Source organism: Pelodiscus sinensis, chromosome 2 (assembly GCF_052426305.1).
Source record: "Pelodiscus sinensis isolate ZL-2025 chromosome 2, ASM5242630v1, whole genome shotgun sequence".
Taxonomy (NCBI): Eukaryota; Metazoa; Chordata; order Testudines; family Trionychidae; genus Pelodiscus; species Pelodiscus sinensis.
In genome coordinates this window covers 40,901,364-40,919,122 of record NC_143053.1, presented here as the reverse complement: position 1 = coordinate 40,919,122, position 17,759 = coordinate 40,901,364, and the positions used below count along the sequence as shown (strand labels likewise).

The 17,759-nt window shown below is 44.2% G+C and overlaps 1 protein-coding gene across 2 annotated transcripts; it reads right to left on the bottom strand.

Moving 5' to 3' along the window:
- Positions 1-276: 276 nt before the first annotated feature.
- UQCRB (ubiquinol-cytochrome c reductase binding protein) lies at positions 277-16,106 on the bottom strand. 2 transcript variants are annotated; one of them, XM_006130571.5, is made up of 4 exons: positions 15,982-16,106; positions 12,015-12,086; positions 9,585-9,751; positions 277-509 (listed from the first exon to the last, which is right to left on the bottom strand). In XM_006130571.5, the coding sequence occupies exons 1-4, from the start codon at positions 15,998-16,000 to the stop codon at positions 432-434; spliced, it is 336 nt and encodes a 111-aa protein (XP_006130633.1). In that variant the 5' UTR covers positions 16,001-16,106; the 3' UTR covers positions 277-431. The 2 variants fall into 2 exon arrangements, with proteins under 2 accessions (XP_006130633.1, XP_006130634.1); XM_006130572.5 differs by having other exon boundaries at positions 15,935-16,020.
- Positions 16,107-17,759: the final 1,653 nt, after the last annotated feature.

Below are 17,759 nucleotides of genomic sequence, written 5' to 3'. Positions count from 1 at the left end.
CTCCAGGGAAGAGATGCGATTGAAGGGTGTAAGCCTATCACTCTGTGCATAAGTATTCCCCTTTATAAATTAACTAGAAGAGTTGGCATAAACACTCAAAGACTTTTGCTTACCTACCCTCCCAGCTGCAGGAAGCAGCTGTTCTATGACAAGAGTATGAATCAAGAGGCTGGAATGAAGGCTACACATTCATGTGGTGATATGCAATATTTCTGACTGTAGGAAAGGTCTGAACGCTGGTTTGTTACAATTTGTAAAATAAAATCCCCAGCTAGATTTTGTACTTCAATATGTTTATTTTAGTTGGACTGAAAATTCAGCGAACAAAGTGTTTCTTCAGCCTCAGATTTTCCTCTTAGATTTTTACAATAACTTTCAAATATTTGTTAGAAAGAAATTTCAGTATTTTGCATGAAGCATCTTCCCAGCAATTACTTCTTGTCCCACTCTTCTCTTTCAAGTCGTTCACGGATTACCTCTTTCAGGTATGGCTCAAGATACTTGTGATCCTGAAAAAGAAAAGACTTTTAAACACCCAAGAAATTGCACACTAAGTGCAGCTCTAACTCTAGAAGTGAATCTGAAAATGGCATGGAGGGGGAAGGGGGCTCTGTGTTTCTCAAGTTTATATCAAAGTTTTCCTACTTTACAGGGCAAACACCACATTTTCTAGCCGCAATTCTTGAATATTCAACCTGTCAAGTTGTGTTTTACTTTTTCAGGCCACAGCATAATTAACAGGCCAAATAATGCTTTCAGCTACATATGTGCACTCCAAGCTATGCCCTGTTGCAGGACTTCCACAGCAAAGGCTCAGGAGTTTTTCAACTCATGGCTCAATACCCTAAGTGCTCTAGTGATATAGAAGGGTTTGATCATCATCCTACACTTTAGAGACTCCCCTCTTATTCAGATGGTTTTAGCTATTTTAATGGATAAACTTGAGTTCTAATCATTCGAAGGCCAATTCAAATAGAATAAAATTTCTTTGTATTTTACCTTCCATTTCTCCTAATCCATTCCTTGAGCTGTAGAGAGTGTCCAAGAAATAATTTCATAATTACATGCAACTGTTGTGAATCTATCCAGCTATGTTTAACCACTTAAGCAATCCATAATCTGTAGGAGTGTATGAGTTTAAAATATAATAATGTTGTCCATAAGAAAGATTAGAATTGCCTTCTCCATACCAAGTTATTTTCCCCTTGGATTACTATTGCACTGAGTGGAGAAGAAGTTATCAGTCTTGCACACCTTTCCAAATTGTGACAGCATTGCTTGAATCTCTTCTTTTGCTGAAAGAAACTCCCCAAAACTCTTGAAAGCAGGTCATGAAAGACCTGCCCATATTGGATAAGACCCACACATCTCAGATAAAATCCAACAGCTCCTATTGTTAACGAGAGATTCCAAGGCCAGGAAGGATCACTATGATCAATAATGATGATGTCTGCTACAGACATTTGGAGGGCATTTATTTTAAACTTTAAAAGTCATTCTCAAGCTGGTGTAACAACTAACTCTGGTTTCCTAGCCAATTGTTTTGGAACGAATTACCCTAACTAGACCATGCAACACAACGTTGTACAATGAACAGATCATTATTATTGGTAAGTATGCCAGGTGATTTGACTTTGACAATTAAGCTTTTTACCCTATATATATATATATATATCTATATATATCTATCTTATCCAGTACAGATCAGGAGATAGTATAATACTATGTGATTATTTTACTTTTAGACTTAAAAGAATAACCCTGCAAAATATAATGTCTTGTATGAATCTGGGTTGCAAGGTACTTTATAAAACATTTTAATTGTAGATGCAGAGCTACTTAAGCATTAAGAATTATTAGGTAAGTCACTGTCCTTCACTAAAAAGATCAGACTTCTGTTAAAACGCAGCAATAATACATAACTATTTATGACAGAAAGTGAAATATACATATCCAGTTGAGACTGAAAGGGAAATTTTGGTAGGCAGAATATAGACTTAAGTTGAAATTTAACGAAGGACAAGCAGCAAGTCACTACTAAATCACTGTGTCTTGTTCAAGTATTGACCATATTAGCTAGTGATATTCCAGAGCCATGGTCCCCAACCTGGTGCCCGCGGGCGCCATGGCGCCCGCCGGGCTCTTTACATGCGCCCGCGGAGCAATCTGGGCTGGCAGATGCCAGCCCCGGGCGCATGGCCGGTCCCGGCCCCGGGGGCGCCGCGTGTACCCTTGCCAGCTCCGGCCCCGGCCTTGGCCCCGCAGCGCTCACGGGGGGGGGGCCGGCCCCGGGTGCGCGGCGCTTACGGGGGGGGGGCCGGCCCCGGGCGCTTGCCAGGGGGCGCCTTCCCCAGGCGTGCAGCTATGGGGGGGCCCCCAGCCCCGTGGCTATGGGGGGGCCCCGCCCCCGGGCATGCGGCGGGGGGGGCCGCCCCCGGGCGGGCAAGTGTCCCCGCCCCCTGGCGCCCGGCCGGCGAACGGCCATGCCCCCTGGCACCCGCCAACCTGAAAAGGTTGGGGACCACTGTTCCAGAGGATTATAGCACAAGGTGGTATAAATGCAGTTGGCATAATGGCATGGTCATATGGACCATGTGTCCATATTGTGAATTGAAGAATTTGACATTATGACCTTTTAATAATTACCAATACCAAGGACAAGCTACATATTCAAAGAATGCACACAGTTTTAACCTCAATCATACAGGTGCTGACTCCATGGGTGCTCCAGGACTAGAGTACCTACAGAGAAAAGTTAGCAGGTGCTCAGCAATCACTGGCAGCAGTGCTCTCCTCTCTCCCCCTCCACCTACCCACTAACAGTTGTTTTGTGGTATGCACAAAATGCTGGAAGGGAGTGGGAGGAACAGTGATGGGAAGAGGTAGAGCAGGTATGGGGCAGGGAGTGACACTGAGTGAGAGCAAGATCAAGCATTCCCCAGCGAGGCTACATCTACACTGCAGAGTATTTCAGGATATTTATGGTATCACGAAATAGCTGCTCTGCGTCTTTTAAGCAAACCCGTTATTTCAAAATAATGTGCTTGCTAGTCCAATGTGTCTGTAAACTCTGTTCCATGAGGATTAAAAGACATTTCAGAATAGTGATTTATTTTTAAATAAGTGCTGCGTAGACACCGCCAAATTTTGAAATAAGCTATTTTGAAATTAACTCGAAATAAGCTACGCAATTTGCATAGCTCAGACTAGGCAGCTTATTTCGCGCTATAGATGCAGTGTAGATGCACCCCTAGAGGGGAAGTTGGCACCTATGATCTCAACTCTGTGTACATGTTTGCTCATTTAGACTGCAAGCAGCTTTGTGCAAGGATTTCTCTTCTACAGCAAAGAAACAATCATGTTTCAAATCATTTGCACTTGCTGGAAGACAAAATATTAACTTCAGAACTCTGCTGGAATTTCTGTTCCGAATTTTGGGATCTTTAGAAAATTCCAAAACGCAGTTACAGGTATTCTTCTAATTACTACACAAGTACAAAAATATAAAACAATTTTCATAACAGTTTCCCAGAATATCTGTCATTGTCTTAAAAGCTTCACATTCATTGCACAATCATGACTCTTGAAAAATTAAGCCCATCACTGCATTTCCTTTATGCTCCAGCTGACAGAATCCTGCACAATTGTAACAACCACCAGTGCCAAGCTGAGATATTTTGTTCCCTCTCAAACAAACTCAATGGCCAGTCATCTAGCCTAATGGCTTCTATTTAGGGTTGTGACACTACCCTCTAAATTCAAGCTTGCCTATATGCCATGCAATGTGGATAGGGATGCACGAAAGTCCAGTATGTAAAACTGGATAAAGCAGTGAAACAAGACTAAACTAGGGTTTCCAGCAAGGTAAACGCTGCATTTAAAAATGGGCTGAATAACTACTTTGATTTTTTTCCCTAAAATAATAAAAGCAAACATGCTTTAACAGGAGTACTGTGAGCAAGACAAGAGAAGCCATTCTTCCACTCCACTCTGCACTGATTAGGCCTCAGGTGGAATATTGTGTCCAGTTCTGGGCACCACATTTCAAGAAAGATGTGGAGAAATTGGAGGAGGTCCAAAGAAGAGCAATAAAGATGATTAAAGGTCTAGACAACATGAGTTATGAGGGAAGACTGAAAGGACTGGGCTTGTTTACTTTAGCAAAGAACACTGAGAGGGAACATGATAGAGGTTTTCAAGTATATAAAATGGTGTTACAAGGAGGAGGGAGAAAAACTGTTCTCCTTGGCCTCTGAGGATAGGACAAACAGCAATGGGCTTAAATTGCTGCAAGGGAGGTTTAGGTTGGACATTAGGCAAAACTTCCTGTCAGGGTGGTTAAGCACTGGAATAAATTGCCTGGGGGAGAGGGGAAGATGAGGAATCTCCATCACTGGAGATATTTAAGAGCAGGTTAGACAGATCATCCTGACAGGTGTCTACACAGTGCTTGGTCCTACTGTGAGGGCAAGGGACTGGACTCGACCTCTCGACATCCCTTCCAGTTCTAGGATTCTGTAATTCTTTTTCAAAACCAGAACTGACTTCTACTATTTTCAAATGCAGAAATTCTTTAAGTCTTACTCTGACTCTTGATAGTGGAAGCTTTCTGATTGCTAGTTCCTTTAGTATAGGGGGAACAGGTAGCAACTTCACAGTACTAGATTGTGATTCAAAAGCTGTAACACCTACACTGTCTAACAAGCTTTTGAAATTCTGCAGCAAGAAAGCCTCTATCTAGAGCAGTGTTTCCCAATTTTATTTGGCCACAGAACCCTTTTTAGCTTGAAAGAATTTCAAGGAAACCTTAGGTTCCAAACAACAAACAAACAAAAAGCCCTGCTGCGATTTTCTGTGGTGCACCAATTGGGAAATACTGATATTGAAGTGTTTTTCCACATGAAATTCCAAGTCACTTTTTTCTCTATTTGCATTCCTCTGGAAAGCTTGGGCAGAATGCCAAAGTAGTAGTAACAATCAACTTCTGGAACTTCTTGCCAGAGGATATGGTGAAGGCTAGGGTTTAATTTTAACAGGGTTCAAAATAGGGATGCAATAGTGTAGTCGATTAACCAATAAGCAAAAGCTTATAGGTTAACCTACAGACTACATGCATTCTCTCTGCCCCCCCCCCCAGTAAATTTTTTAGCAGGCTGGCCAGCAGCCCTGCCCAGTCCCAGCTTGTGCCGGATCCAGGACCTACCCCCATTGCAGCTCTGTATTTAAAGTGTATTAGCAGCCAGCTAAGTTCTGGCTCATGCCAAGTCGGGGAGTTCAGACTTCCCGTACCCCCAGGCAGGGCCTGCTGCCAACCCATGCTGCTGCCTTTGATAGAGAGGCAGCAGCACGGAATGGCGGGGGGCTGGAGCGCACAGGTTGCCAGCCCCACTCCCAAGGACTAGAGAATAGTTGACTGACATAAGAATTCAGTTAACCAATATTTAACATCCCTAGTTCAAAAAAGAGCTAGATAGATTCATGGAGGTTAGGTCCATCAATGGCTATTAGCCAGGATGGGTAGGAATTGTGTCCCTAGCCACCGTCTGGAAATGGGTGACAGGGGAGGGATCACATGATGATTACCTGTTGTGTTCCCTCCCTCTGGGACATCTGGCATTGATACTGAGCTAGATGGACCGTTGGGCTGACTCAGTATGGCCATTCTAAAGGCCAGCAACCATGCTGAGATAGAGGAGCTCTCAGAACAGATGTAGCACCAGAGAAAGGAGGACACACCCCACATTCACTCTGGCCACCAGCTGCTATAACTCTAGAACAGGGGTCGGCAATCTACAGCATGCGCGCCACTTAGGGTACACAAGCCAATTTTCAATGGCATGCAGGAAGGAGGTCAGCCCCACCCCACCCTTCTTATCCCATGGAGCAGCTATAGAGCACTCCCTCCTCCCTGCAACAGGTAAGACTGCAGTGGAAGAAGGCAGTGCTGGGGCTGAAGCTCCTTAGTGGTGCCTCAGCCAGGGCTGCTTCTGGACCATGTGGCCGTGGCAGCAGGGCCTCCAGAGCCAGTCCTGGCAGTGGTAGCGGAGCCCCCCTTTGTGGTGGCCCAGGACAGCATGGCTGCAGCCACTGCTACAAAGGGGTACAAAGCCAGGTAAGGTCCCCCCTCATGCCAAGACCCCCCCACACACACGCCCCAATCTCCTCACTCCCCTCTCTCTGCCCCTGCCAAGACCCCACACCCTAGCTTTCTGACTCTTTCCTTTGGTCCTGCACGCTCCCTTCTGACCAGACACCCCACCCTGCTCCTGCACCTTCCCCCCCGGCCTGGCAAGACCAGACACCCCCACCTGCATCCACTGTTGCTGCTACACCTTCTTTCCTGGCCATATACTGCACCCTCCCTGGCTCCTGATCCCTCCACCTGGCCAGACACCCCACTGCCAGCCTGCTTCTGTACCCTACCTCCCACACAGACCTCGCAACATCTCCCCCTTTTGCACCCTACTTCCTTCCCAGATTCTGCATCCCATCCCTGCCCTACTTATCATGGAATCATAGGGCTGGAAGAGACCTCAGAGGTCATCAAGTCCAGCTCCTTGCCCAAAGCAGGACCAATCCCAACTAAGTCAACCCAGCCAGGGCTTTGTCAAGCCAAGACTTAAAAACCTCTAGGGATGGAAATTCCGCCACCTCCCGAGGTAACCCATTCCAGTGCCTTACCACCCTCCCAGTGAAAGTTTTTCCTAATAGCCAACCTAGACCTCCCTCACTGTAACTTGAGTCCATTGCTCCTTGTTCTGCCATCCGTCACTACTGAGAACAGCTTCTCTCCATCCTCTTTGGAGTCTCCCTTCAGGAAGCTGAAGGTTGCTATCAAATCCCCCCTCACTCTTCTCTTCTGCAGACTAAATAAGCCCAAATCCTTCAGCCTCTCCTCATAGGTCATGGGCTCCAGCCCCCTAATCATTTTGGTTGTCCTCCGCTGGACCCTCTCCAATGCGTCCATATCCTTTGTATTGGTGGGGGTCCAGAACGGGATGCAATACTCTAGATCCGGCCTCACCAGATCCGAATAAAGGGGAATAATCGCTTCTCTAGATCTGCTGGCAATGCTCCTCCTAATGTAACCTAATATTCCATTCGCCTTCTTGGCTACAAGGGCACACTGTTGACTCATATCCAGCTTCTCATCCACTGTAATCCCCAGGTCCTTTTCTGCAGAACTGCTGCTTAGCCATTCAGTCCCCAGCCTGTAACAATGCTTGGGATTCTTCCATCCCAAGTGCAGGACTCTACGCTTGTCCTTGTTGAACCTCATCAAATTTCTTGTGGCCCAATCTCTAATCTGTCTAGGTCACTCTGGACCCTATCCCTGCCATCCAACATATCTACCTCTCCCCTCATCCAGGTCATAACAAAGATATTGAACAAAACCAGCCCCAGAACCAATCCTTGGTGAACTCCGCTAGAAAACGACCACCAACCTGACATCGAGCCGTTAATCACTACCCATTGGGCCAGACAGTCTAGCCAGCTTTCTATCCATCTTCCAGCCCATTTATCTAATCCACATTCTCTTAACTTGCTGGCAAGAATATTGTGGGAGACCGTATCAAAAGCTTTGCTAAAGACAAAGTATATCACATCCACGACTTTCCCATATCCACAGAGCCAGTTACCTGGATCATAGAAGCTAAACAGATTGGTCAGGCATGACTTGCCCCTGGTGAATCCATGTTGACTATTCCTGATCACTTTCCCCTCTTCCAAGTACTTCAAAATGGGTTTTTTGAGGATCCCCTCCATGATTTTTCCAGGTACTGAGGTAAGGCTGACTGGTCTGTAGATCCCTGGATCGTCCTTCTTTAAAGACGGGCACTACACATTTGCCTTTTTCCAGTAATCTGGGATCTCTCCTGATCTCCGCGAGTTTTCAAAGATAATGGCCAAAGGCTCTGCAATGACATTTGCCAACTCCCTCAGTACTCTCAGATGCATCAAATCCAGACCCATGGATTTGTGCATGTCTAGCTTTTCTAAATAGTTCTTAACCTGTTCTTTCCCCTCCAAGTGCTGCCCACCTGCTTCTCATACCACATTACCTAGTGCAGTAGTCTGGGAGCTGATGTTGTCTGTGAAGACTGAAGTAAAGAAAGCACTGAGTGCTTCAGCTTTTCCCACATCATCTTTCACTAGGTTACCTCCCTCATCCAGTAAGGGCCCCACACCTTCTCTTGATAGGTTTCTACAGATATGTTAGCAATAAGAAGGTTTTCTTGTTACCCTTCACATCCCTTGCTAGCTGCAATTCCAGTTGTGCTTTCATCTTCCTGATAACTCCCTGCATTCTTGAGCAAGATATTTATACTCCTCCCTAGTTAGCTGGCCAAGTTTCCACTTCTTGTAAGCTTCCTTTTTGTGTTGTATACTTGCTGACAGCCCTGGACCCCTCATTTTTGTCCCAATCCCAGAGTCTAAGGGGGTCCATAAAATCCACTAACTCCAGAACCCCCAAAAAGTAAATCTAGTCTATGGGAAGCCCTGAACCTCAGTCCCCTCCCTCCTTCCCCATGGACGCAGGGGCACCAGAAAAGTGAGGTGTCTCAGTTGGGGCCACATCAGTGTAGGCTGTTTTTTTTGCTTCTCACTTGTGTGGTCCCCAACTGATTTTTCTGAGAGTCAGTGAATTCCAACCACAAAAAAGTTCCCACCCCCTCAAAGAAAACATTGAAACCTTGTGTGTTGGAAATAATATTTTTCTTTTATTTAAAATGAAGTTTGATAAACTAACATGAGAAAGTTAAAATGCTTAATCTGTTTCATACATTTTAATTAAACCATTCTCCCTAGCTACAATTGGTTCAGAAAATATGGTCACCCTACCCAGCCTGCTCTTGCCTCTCTTCGCCCTCTTTCTCCCCCTCCCCCCGACACACAGATCCGTGAACAAGTTAAATCTTGGTACACTGCTTCTGAAAGGTTGCTGACCCCTGCACTGAAAGGTACGATCTGCATCTTTCTTTATTAATGAAGCTGCTGTAAGTAGGATCATCATTGACTTTAAAAAGTATCATCAGCACCCAGACCTGTACATAGAGGTGAATAAGTCAAATCTCGGCACTCTACCTCTGAAAGGTTGCTGACCCCAGCTCTAGAACCAGTAAGTGGTTTCAGCAGCTCATCACCACCAATGAAGAGTGGGGGTTAACACTTGGGGATGAGGGGAGTGAGATTGCCTGTTCAGGTTCTCCAAGATATACCACGTGGTGCCAATACTCTATCCCTCCCCCCCCCCTTTGGGGTAAAGACTTCAGTAACTCAGCCACAGGTTAGGGGATCTATTACAAGTGGGTGTGGTTTTGTGACCTGCAATATGGAGTAGATCATACTAGATCATCACTAGGGTCCTGTATGACCTTAGAGTCTATGATAACAGCCTTTTCCTGCTGCCTGCTAATGTGGTTATTTCTGTAGGTGAAGCATGCAGCCTTGCTGAAAGTTCAGGATTCAAACTCGAACACATGATTGTGATGGATATTACAGTTTCAACCAGAATTTGTGTTTACCTTTAGAAAAGGTTAAAATTATACTAAAATACAATAAACAATCACTCCTACACATACCTCTTCATATTTCATCCATTGATCTTTGGGAAGAATTTGATGTTTCATACTCAAATCAAGGGCTCTCTTTATGCGAAATAGTCTTTCATTATACATTTTTTCTGGAAGCCTCTTCAGTGCTGCTTTTACATCATCATCTTCATACAATGTATCATCTCGCATTAATCCTGTAACATTTTTCAATATTATTGAATTGCCAGTCGTAATATTAGTAGCTGTCAAAAATCTTAATTTTACTTGATATTTAAATGATTTGAGTTTAGAATGCAGTAGATGAATATTAATACTTAGAGTGTAAGTTTGATTAGTAGTAGTAGTAATAGGGAAGACACTCTTGTACGAAGCAGGTTATTAAACACTGATCTCTAGACACAAATTGCAATTTTGCTTTTTCTTAAGAATGAAAAGGAAGAAGAAAATAACTGGCTCAACGAGGAAAGTCACTAGAGTCTATTAATATGTAGTATTTCTCAAAATGAGCCATGAGCCCACTCTGATAAAGCTGCTAACAAGCCATTCCGGTTTGTTAACTTAATGGCTCCGCAGCCATGGAGCTTCGCAGCTTTCATGGGCCACAATTCACCGTGTTCAGACAAGGAGAGCCACGGGAAGTGGTGAACAAACTGGAGCAGCCTGTTAGATTTCTCAAAATGGGCCATGAGCCCACTCTGAGAAACACTGCTCAACAGTAACATTTCAGCTTCCTATTTTGTAACTGAACTTATCTTTTAAAGACCCTTTTGTTCCTGTGCTATGCTGTATTAAAGATTCTCCTGTATTTCATTTATTACGTAGTAAGCCAGGTCACTGAAGAGCGAAAGATGTTACATAATCAGACCATAACAAAAAAAAGGCAGCATATCAAGTTGATTCAATTACTCCCTTCTGAGTACAAACTAGGAGTTTGCAAGGTCTCATACCGTACAGGGACATAGTTTCCAATATTTCTAGGTTGATGCATCATGAAAGGTAGAGCACAGGATATCTCAGCAAGCAGCATGGCAAGCCAATCAGTTTTAATAAGGGGGAAATGGACCAAAAGAATCAAGCATAAATAGCAAAAACACCAATCCTTAGCATTGTCTCAATATTGCAAAAGCAAGAGATCTGATGAAAAATAAATTAGGCTAAACAAAGTTGTTCACTTTCAAGGCAGAAAGGATTACCCCGTGACAATATATTTATATTCTATATATAATCACTATTTTAATTCTATTTGAGACAGTACCCAAGGAAACATTTGCCTACTGCATCCAAGTAGACTGGGATATTTCTTAGCTTCAGTAATGTAACAGCAGTGTAAAAATCAGTAGTTTATTAAGGACCCACTAAACAGGGTCTACATAGCTTAATGGATTGTTGAGATATGTGGTTTCTTCTATTAAGGAGGTAAAAATTTATTCCAAAAGGTAATCATGTAACTGCTACAGGGCCACCAACCCTTGCCTTCTTGCTTCCGGGGAGGAGGCTTTACTGCTGCAGGATTCACTAACAGAAAGAACCTTGCAAATGCAGGGGCTTGACTTTCAGAGCCCTGAGGGGTAAGAGGTGGGGGAAGGTTATTCTGATCTGGAGGCTATTATGGCTTCTTCCATCTGGACTCGTTTCCTCCATTTAAATAACAGAGCTAAACAGGCATCATTAGATGCCTCTTTTTATGTTAATTGTGTTAGACTTGTGTTTTCTACCCTGCTAGCTAAGAGTTGAAATCACTGGGAGCTGAAATTGCTTGAGACTGATGGGCAGAAGTCACAGCCAAAAAATATATGGCAGCTATGGTGACAGAGCCAAGAGGTCAGCAGCAGAAAAGTCAGATGAATGACCAGCAAGGCAATGGCAGAGAGCAGTGAGCGGGTGAATGGTGAGTGACCAGCAGAGATGCTCCTTTATCTTCCTTTATCAGGATGCACCTCTGAACTCTGGGTCTGCACTGACCAAAGGCAACAACTGAGAGTGAGGTGCAGAGAAGGGTTGGGAATGTGAAAGGGACATTTACATTGCTGGACATAAGAACCTGAGAGAAAAAGGAAATTGCCCAACCTAACTGAGGTGGGACTTTTACTTGTGGCTTTTGTTTATGAACTCTATTTGTGGTGTTTTCCTAAATTATTTCCCTCTTTTTTAATAAAAGTTTTTCTACATGCAGACTCTGTGCTTGCAAGTGGGGAGGCACCCAAATGTGGTGTGAATTTCCCAGTTTATTGGGTGGGGACTCGAACCAGTTTTGTGTTGGATGGATGAACAGGAACACCTAGATATTGAACCTGGACTTAGCTGCTGCTGGGTCTACCTGGTAGAAGGATTACACCTGAATACAAATACATTGATTTGGAAATTAATTTTTAACATGTGGAAAGGTTCTTTACAGAGGAAAAGGATGCACACAAATGTTCACTGTTTTGGTCTTTAAAAAAAAATGAAGACACCTACCAAGTTGGTTGAAGCCAGCTGCATTGTAGTACCATTTGCGAAAGCCCTCTAACAGTCGACTGCTTGCTGAAACTGAAAGTGATCTCTATTAATTCTGGAATAATACAAAAAAACTCAACATTGGTAGATAACTAGCAGCAGGTTAACAGCAAAGTAGCTATTCAAATATTTGCATATTAATATTTATACTTTAAATTATGCCCTTAATCTAGAGTACACCATATCTAATTTTGTTTCCATCTTCCATGATGGAATGATACTGAGCACATAAGATTATAGTACTTCCACATTTGGACATCTGCCTTTATTAAATAAAGGGCCTGAAAATTATATTGACCCAAGTCCTGGACCAATATTAAAAACCTCCACAGGCTAATGCTGGGAACTAATGACAATATTAAGATTCATCACCTGACAACACACCAGGAATAAAACTATACACTAGACCGCTAAAAAGCAAAGACACACTGTTTTCCCGATATTACTTGTTTATATTTGTGCATCTCCTCTAAGCTTTGTGCTAGGAGATAAGTGTGTATGCGGGAAGTGTCTGCTTCCACGAGCAGTACTAGTTAAATATCTGAAAACTTAAGCAACTGCTTTCAACTTACAGTATAAAGACATGAGACATTTTAAAGCACTGATATTGTCAAGAAATTTAGCTGATTTTTACACAAGCCAATCTACAATCACAAATTAAGATTTCTGATAAGATAAACTAGACTGGTTTAAGTAGTGGTTAACAGAACAAAATTAATTATTTCAGGTGTTGAATAAAACTGGGCAATCATTGCTCTCCTCCAGCTCAAAGGAGGGTCAAACTGCAAAATGGAAATGGTTAGCCTCCAATTTCACTGGGAAAGAGAACAATGTTGAAAGTAAATATTAATACATTTTACTCAGAGTTTGGGAGACAGTTCCTCTCCTACAAAGTTAACATTGCACAATATATAAAGAAAATGATCAAGTGAGCCACAGGTGAATCAGTACAAGTATTTTTCTACAACTGTCTTCCTATACAATTTGTGATAGCTTGTTATACCACCCTCACATTGAGCACCTTCCAATAGTGCATTAAGCATTTACTTTCATCATGTTTGTTCTCATTCTCTTATGAGAGGCACATGTAGTTGAGCATTTTATTTTGGTAGGCTTGGATTTTTATTTTTTGTTCCTGAACCAGTAATGAGAACCTAACAGGAATCACAATAAGTGATATTATAGAATAGTTTTACATACTAGACCTGTACCTGACTCACATATATGACTCCATCTTTTTGGCACTGCTCAGTGGAAAGATTTTAGTGCTTAAAGGGATACTAGCAATTTGAAACTTAATCAGTTTCACAAAAAACAGTTTTAGGTACTACATCCATTCCTGACATTCTCTGCAAATTTTTGTGATTTTACAGTCAGACTTGTACATCATTTTTGAGTTTCTCTTCCCTATGCTCCTCTGTTGAAAGTCCCACTTGAAAACCAAATATACAAAGTAAACAAATGGAAAATGTGTGTCTAATTCTAGAGAGAGAGAAAAATCATGGCTCTTATGACCCTAGAAGAATTTTAAATATAACATGCCAATAGAGAAGCTTCCAAGGAAGTTAAGTTTGTGTGGTACAGGCAAATATGAGAGAGAATGCTGATGAGTGCCTTAAAAATACATGAAAAACTTGTGTTGCAGAATATGCATGAGCCTTTTTGAAGAAACCATGAGTAATAGAAAAGCAGAAAGTGTACTGTGGTAGTTAACAAGATGAGTTCCCTAGCAGAGGAAGGCAGATACACTCTCCCAAGTAGTCTACAAGGAAGAGCCCACAATGTGAGGAAAACAATATGTCACCAACTCCACTGATAAGCGGTTTCTCTGCCTGCACCTGGCAGACAGGGATCTAGAGGCTTCTATCTGGGTCCTGGTCTTGACATGCTGGGAATATGGCCTGTATATACCCACCAATAAGTCAGGCAGGGGACACCTCCCAACATGAGATGTGCCTGTTGGTGTACTCTCTTAAAGTGGTAAGACATACCGAGAAGGAGATGGCTCATCTGAAACCACAATGCTCATGAAGACATTAAGATGATGAGCATAGCTGACTGGAGAAAATTACAGCCATGCCAGAGGAGGAATGAGAACTAGCTACTGGCCAGCTCATGCAGTAAACAGTGCACCACTCCCCACCTGGGTCCTCTATACATCAAGGTCAAGAACCAGTAAGCAGTGCTTGCAGCATGAAGAGAGGAACAGACCCCACTGGGCTGAGGGAAAGGAGCCACCTGTTCCCAAAGCTGAAAGGCTTACAGCCACCACACTCAAAAGGAGGCTACAAAAGGCGGTGGTTGGGGGATTCATTTTGGAAGGGGATGGAGGCCTCTATCTACTAACCTGACTCAGTATCCCAGAAGGAACACTGCTTGTCTGCAGTCCATGTCTCATGTTATGGAAAGATTGCTAAGGTTCATCTGTACTTCTGACTGCTATCCCATGCTCCTTATTCACATGACACTAATGCTACCACAGGTATCACTGAAAGCATCAGGACTAACTCAGGGAGCAAAGATGAAGAAGTCTAAGTTGCAGGTGGGTATTCTTGTCCACCTTTCAGATTAAGGGTAAAGGGCACAGTTAGGGACACGTATACGCTGCAGATGAATGCATGGCTGTGTAGACAGCAACGACTGGAGAGTTTTGGCTTCCTAGACCATGGGATGTTATTCAGGAAAGGAGGACTGCTAGAAAGAGAGAGGGTTCACCTGACCAAAAAGGAAAAGGGCATTTCTGTGCACTGATTCACCAACATAGTGAAGTTAAGTTTAAACTAAGTCCAAAGGCGAACCATGATAGAAGCCTATAGGTAGGCACAAAAATGAATTGTACAAGATATGGAAACAGACAAAAATGAGTACAAAAGAATAGCACAGCAAAATGAGAAGAGCTAAGCCACAAAACGAGTTACATCTAGTAAGGGACTTATTTTTGCAAGAAGAGGAGGCTGCTAATGATTTACATAAGAGAAAGACAGGGCAGTGTGAAACCATTACTTAGCAGGGAAGAGGAACAATTAACATCCACAAGGGTGAGGTAAATGCCTATTTTGCTTCACCCCTCACTAGAAAATCCCTGACTACACACTTAAGACAATTAGTATTAACAAGGAGGAACACAGTTCAGATTAAAGAACACAGAAAGGTTAACACATTTAAATAAGTTAGAAAAAGTCAAGTCAGCACCATTTGACAAATTTAGCCCTAAGGTGTTTCGGGAGGAACTAGCTAATACAATCTAAGAAGATTCAAGAACCATTGGAGAATAAGTGAGGTTCCAGAGGACTGGTGAAGGGCAAATACAGTACCTACCCAAGGAATTTTAGACCAGTTACCTTAACTTTGTCTTTTCAGTTATCAAATATATTACAATCCATTTGTAAGCACCCTAATCACGATCAAATCGTATCAAACCAATTTTCTCTTACGACAGGATTACTGGCATAGATGAAGGGGCAGCTATGGTTGAGATCAGGTTGATTTTAATGAGGCTTTTTTAAACATGATATTTCCTAAGCAAACTAAGGAAATGGGAGGAGATGATATTACTCCACGGTGGGCGCACAATTCCTTCAAAGACTGTTCAATCATGGCTCGTTGTGCTCGTACTCCAGACGTTCATTAGTGACTCGGGTCCCGGGGCGGAGTGTACGCCCCGTGGCTGACACCAAGCTGGGAGGGGTCGGGAGCTCCCTGGCCCCTGCCCCCAGCGACGCCTGCTCGGGGATCACCAGGCAGGGCTGCCCGGGGCCGCGGATGGGGCCCGGCACAGAGAGAAAGGAGCCGCCGCCGCCCCCCGACAAAACGCCCAACAGCGCAAGGAGCCCGGCGCTGCCGCGTCCCCAGGCTCGCCCACGGCCTAAGGCCAGACGCACCCGAAGCCGGCCGGACACGCAGCTCGCGGGGACCAACGACTCCTCACCTGGTGCCCTCGCCGCCATCTTGGTCTTGACCTCAGAGAGGCGCGCAGGCTTCTGGGTAAACAGATTTCCCAACGGTACGTGAGGCGCAGGCGCGCTCACGTGACCTTCACGGGCTCTGTCACCGTGTGCACAATGCGCATGCGCAACGGGGCACGTAAGGCTGACCTTGTCCACTGTAGCGCTGTGGGCTGGGTAGAACGTTGAGGTCTCGGCTGGGCCTTTACCCCCAGGGGATGCTACTGCGCTCGTGGCCCAGTGCAAAGCTGTTTTGTTGCCGGCCATGTCACTCACATTGTCATCCGCATCCGAGTCTTCCTCTGCTATTCAATGCATAAATAGCTTAACGGCAAGGGGTGATGTCCTGAGCATTTGAACACAACGCAGGAGAGCAGCTTAGGATTCTTGATTTATCTCAGCAGATGCTGGAGTTTTCAAAGATTTAAAAAAACTTAAAAAGCAACAAGGGGTTTATCTGAAAAAGTGGATTGTGCCCATGAAAATTCATATTATATATAGTTTGTCTCTAAGGTGCTACTACACTACAGGACCATTCGTTTAATTTTTTTTTTTAAGTTACAGACTAACATGGCTATGAGATTTCCAAACACTGTCATTCAAGTGATGTAGAAAGTAAGCGTTTGGAAGCAAAGACATGACCGAAGGGACGTTTTGCACATTCCCACAATGCTTAGCACTGCATTACACCTTGTCACAATGCTTAGCAACTGAAGGCAATCCTAGGCACTGTAGCATGTATACCTACACTGCTTTACTGTTTCGGAGGGGGAGAGAAACCACTAACAATGTGATCATGATATGTTAACAGATGTTGGCAGCGCAAATATGATTCGTTGACTTTCTTTTTGGAAACTTATGAATACTAACATTTTCATAACCAAATCTTTCCAGGGTAGACAGTAAAAGCAGTGACACTCAGCCTATTAGGGAACATAGGTTAAAATGTGAGCCTTTTAAAAATATAAATATCAGTGGAAATATTTTCATTGTATTTTAATAAATTGGAATTAAAATGTCTAGTTTTTAAACTTTTCTTAAAATAATTTAAGACAAACTCTACACCACTGTGCAAGCATGAAGAATCATACTTTCTGATCTTGTTTAGTGAGTACAGGCAGTCCCCGGGTTACTACAAGATAGGGATTATAGGTTTGTTCTTAAGTTGAATTTGTATGTAAGTTGGAACTGGCTCCAGATTCAGCCGCTGCTGAAACTGATCAGCGGCTGACTACAGGAAGCCCTAGGCAGAGTTGCTCTGCCCCCGGCTTCCTGGAATCAGCCGCTGATCAGTTTCAACAGCGGCTGAATCTGGACTCCTGGGACAGAACAGCTGGGGCACTGCCGGGTAGGTCCCCGCAGGACCAACCCGGCAGCACCCCAGCTGCTCTACCCCAGGCGTCCCGCAGCAAAAGCCTGGTCTGCGGGGGGGGGGGGCGCACTAGCTGACCCCCCTTTCCCCCCAGCAGACTAGGGAGACCAGAGCAAAGCCGCGGAGGCGCAGAAGTCCCGCCGCCTCTGCGGCTTTGCTCCGCGGTAAAGGAGCAAAGCCGAACGGGCAGCGGGGTCCGCCGCCTGTGCAGCTTTGCTTGGGTCTCCCTGCTGTGCTGGGGAGTCCCCCCCCCCAAGCACACCAGGGAGACCCGGAGCAGCTTTTCTCGCCCCGGAGGACGCAGTGGTGGGACTGCTGCGCTCTGGGCGGTCCCGCTGCCCGCGAGCTCCGGGGCGAGAAAAGCCCCGTTCGTAAGTGCGGATTCGACAT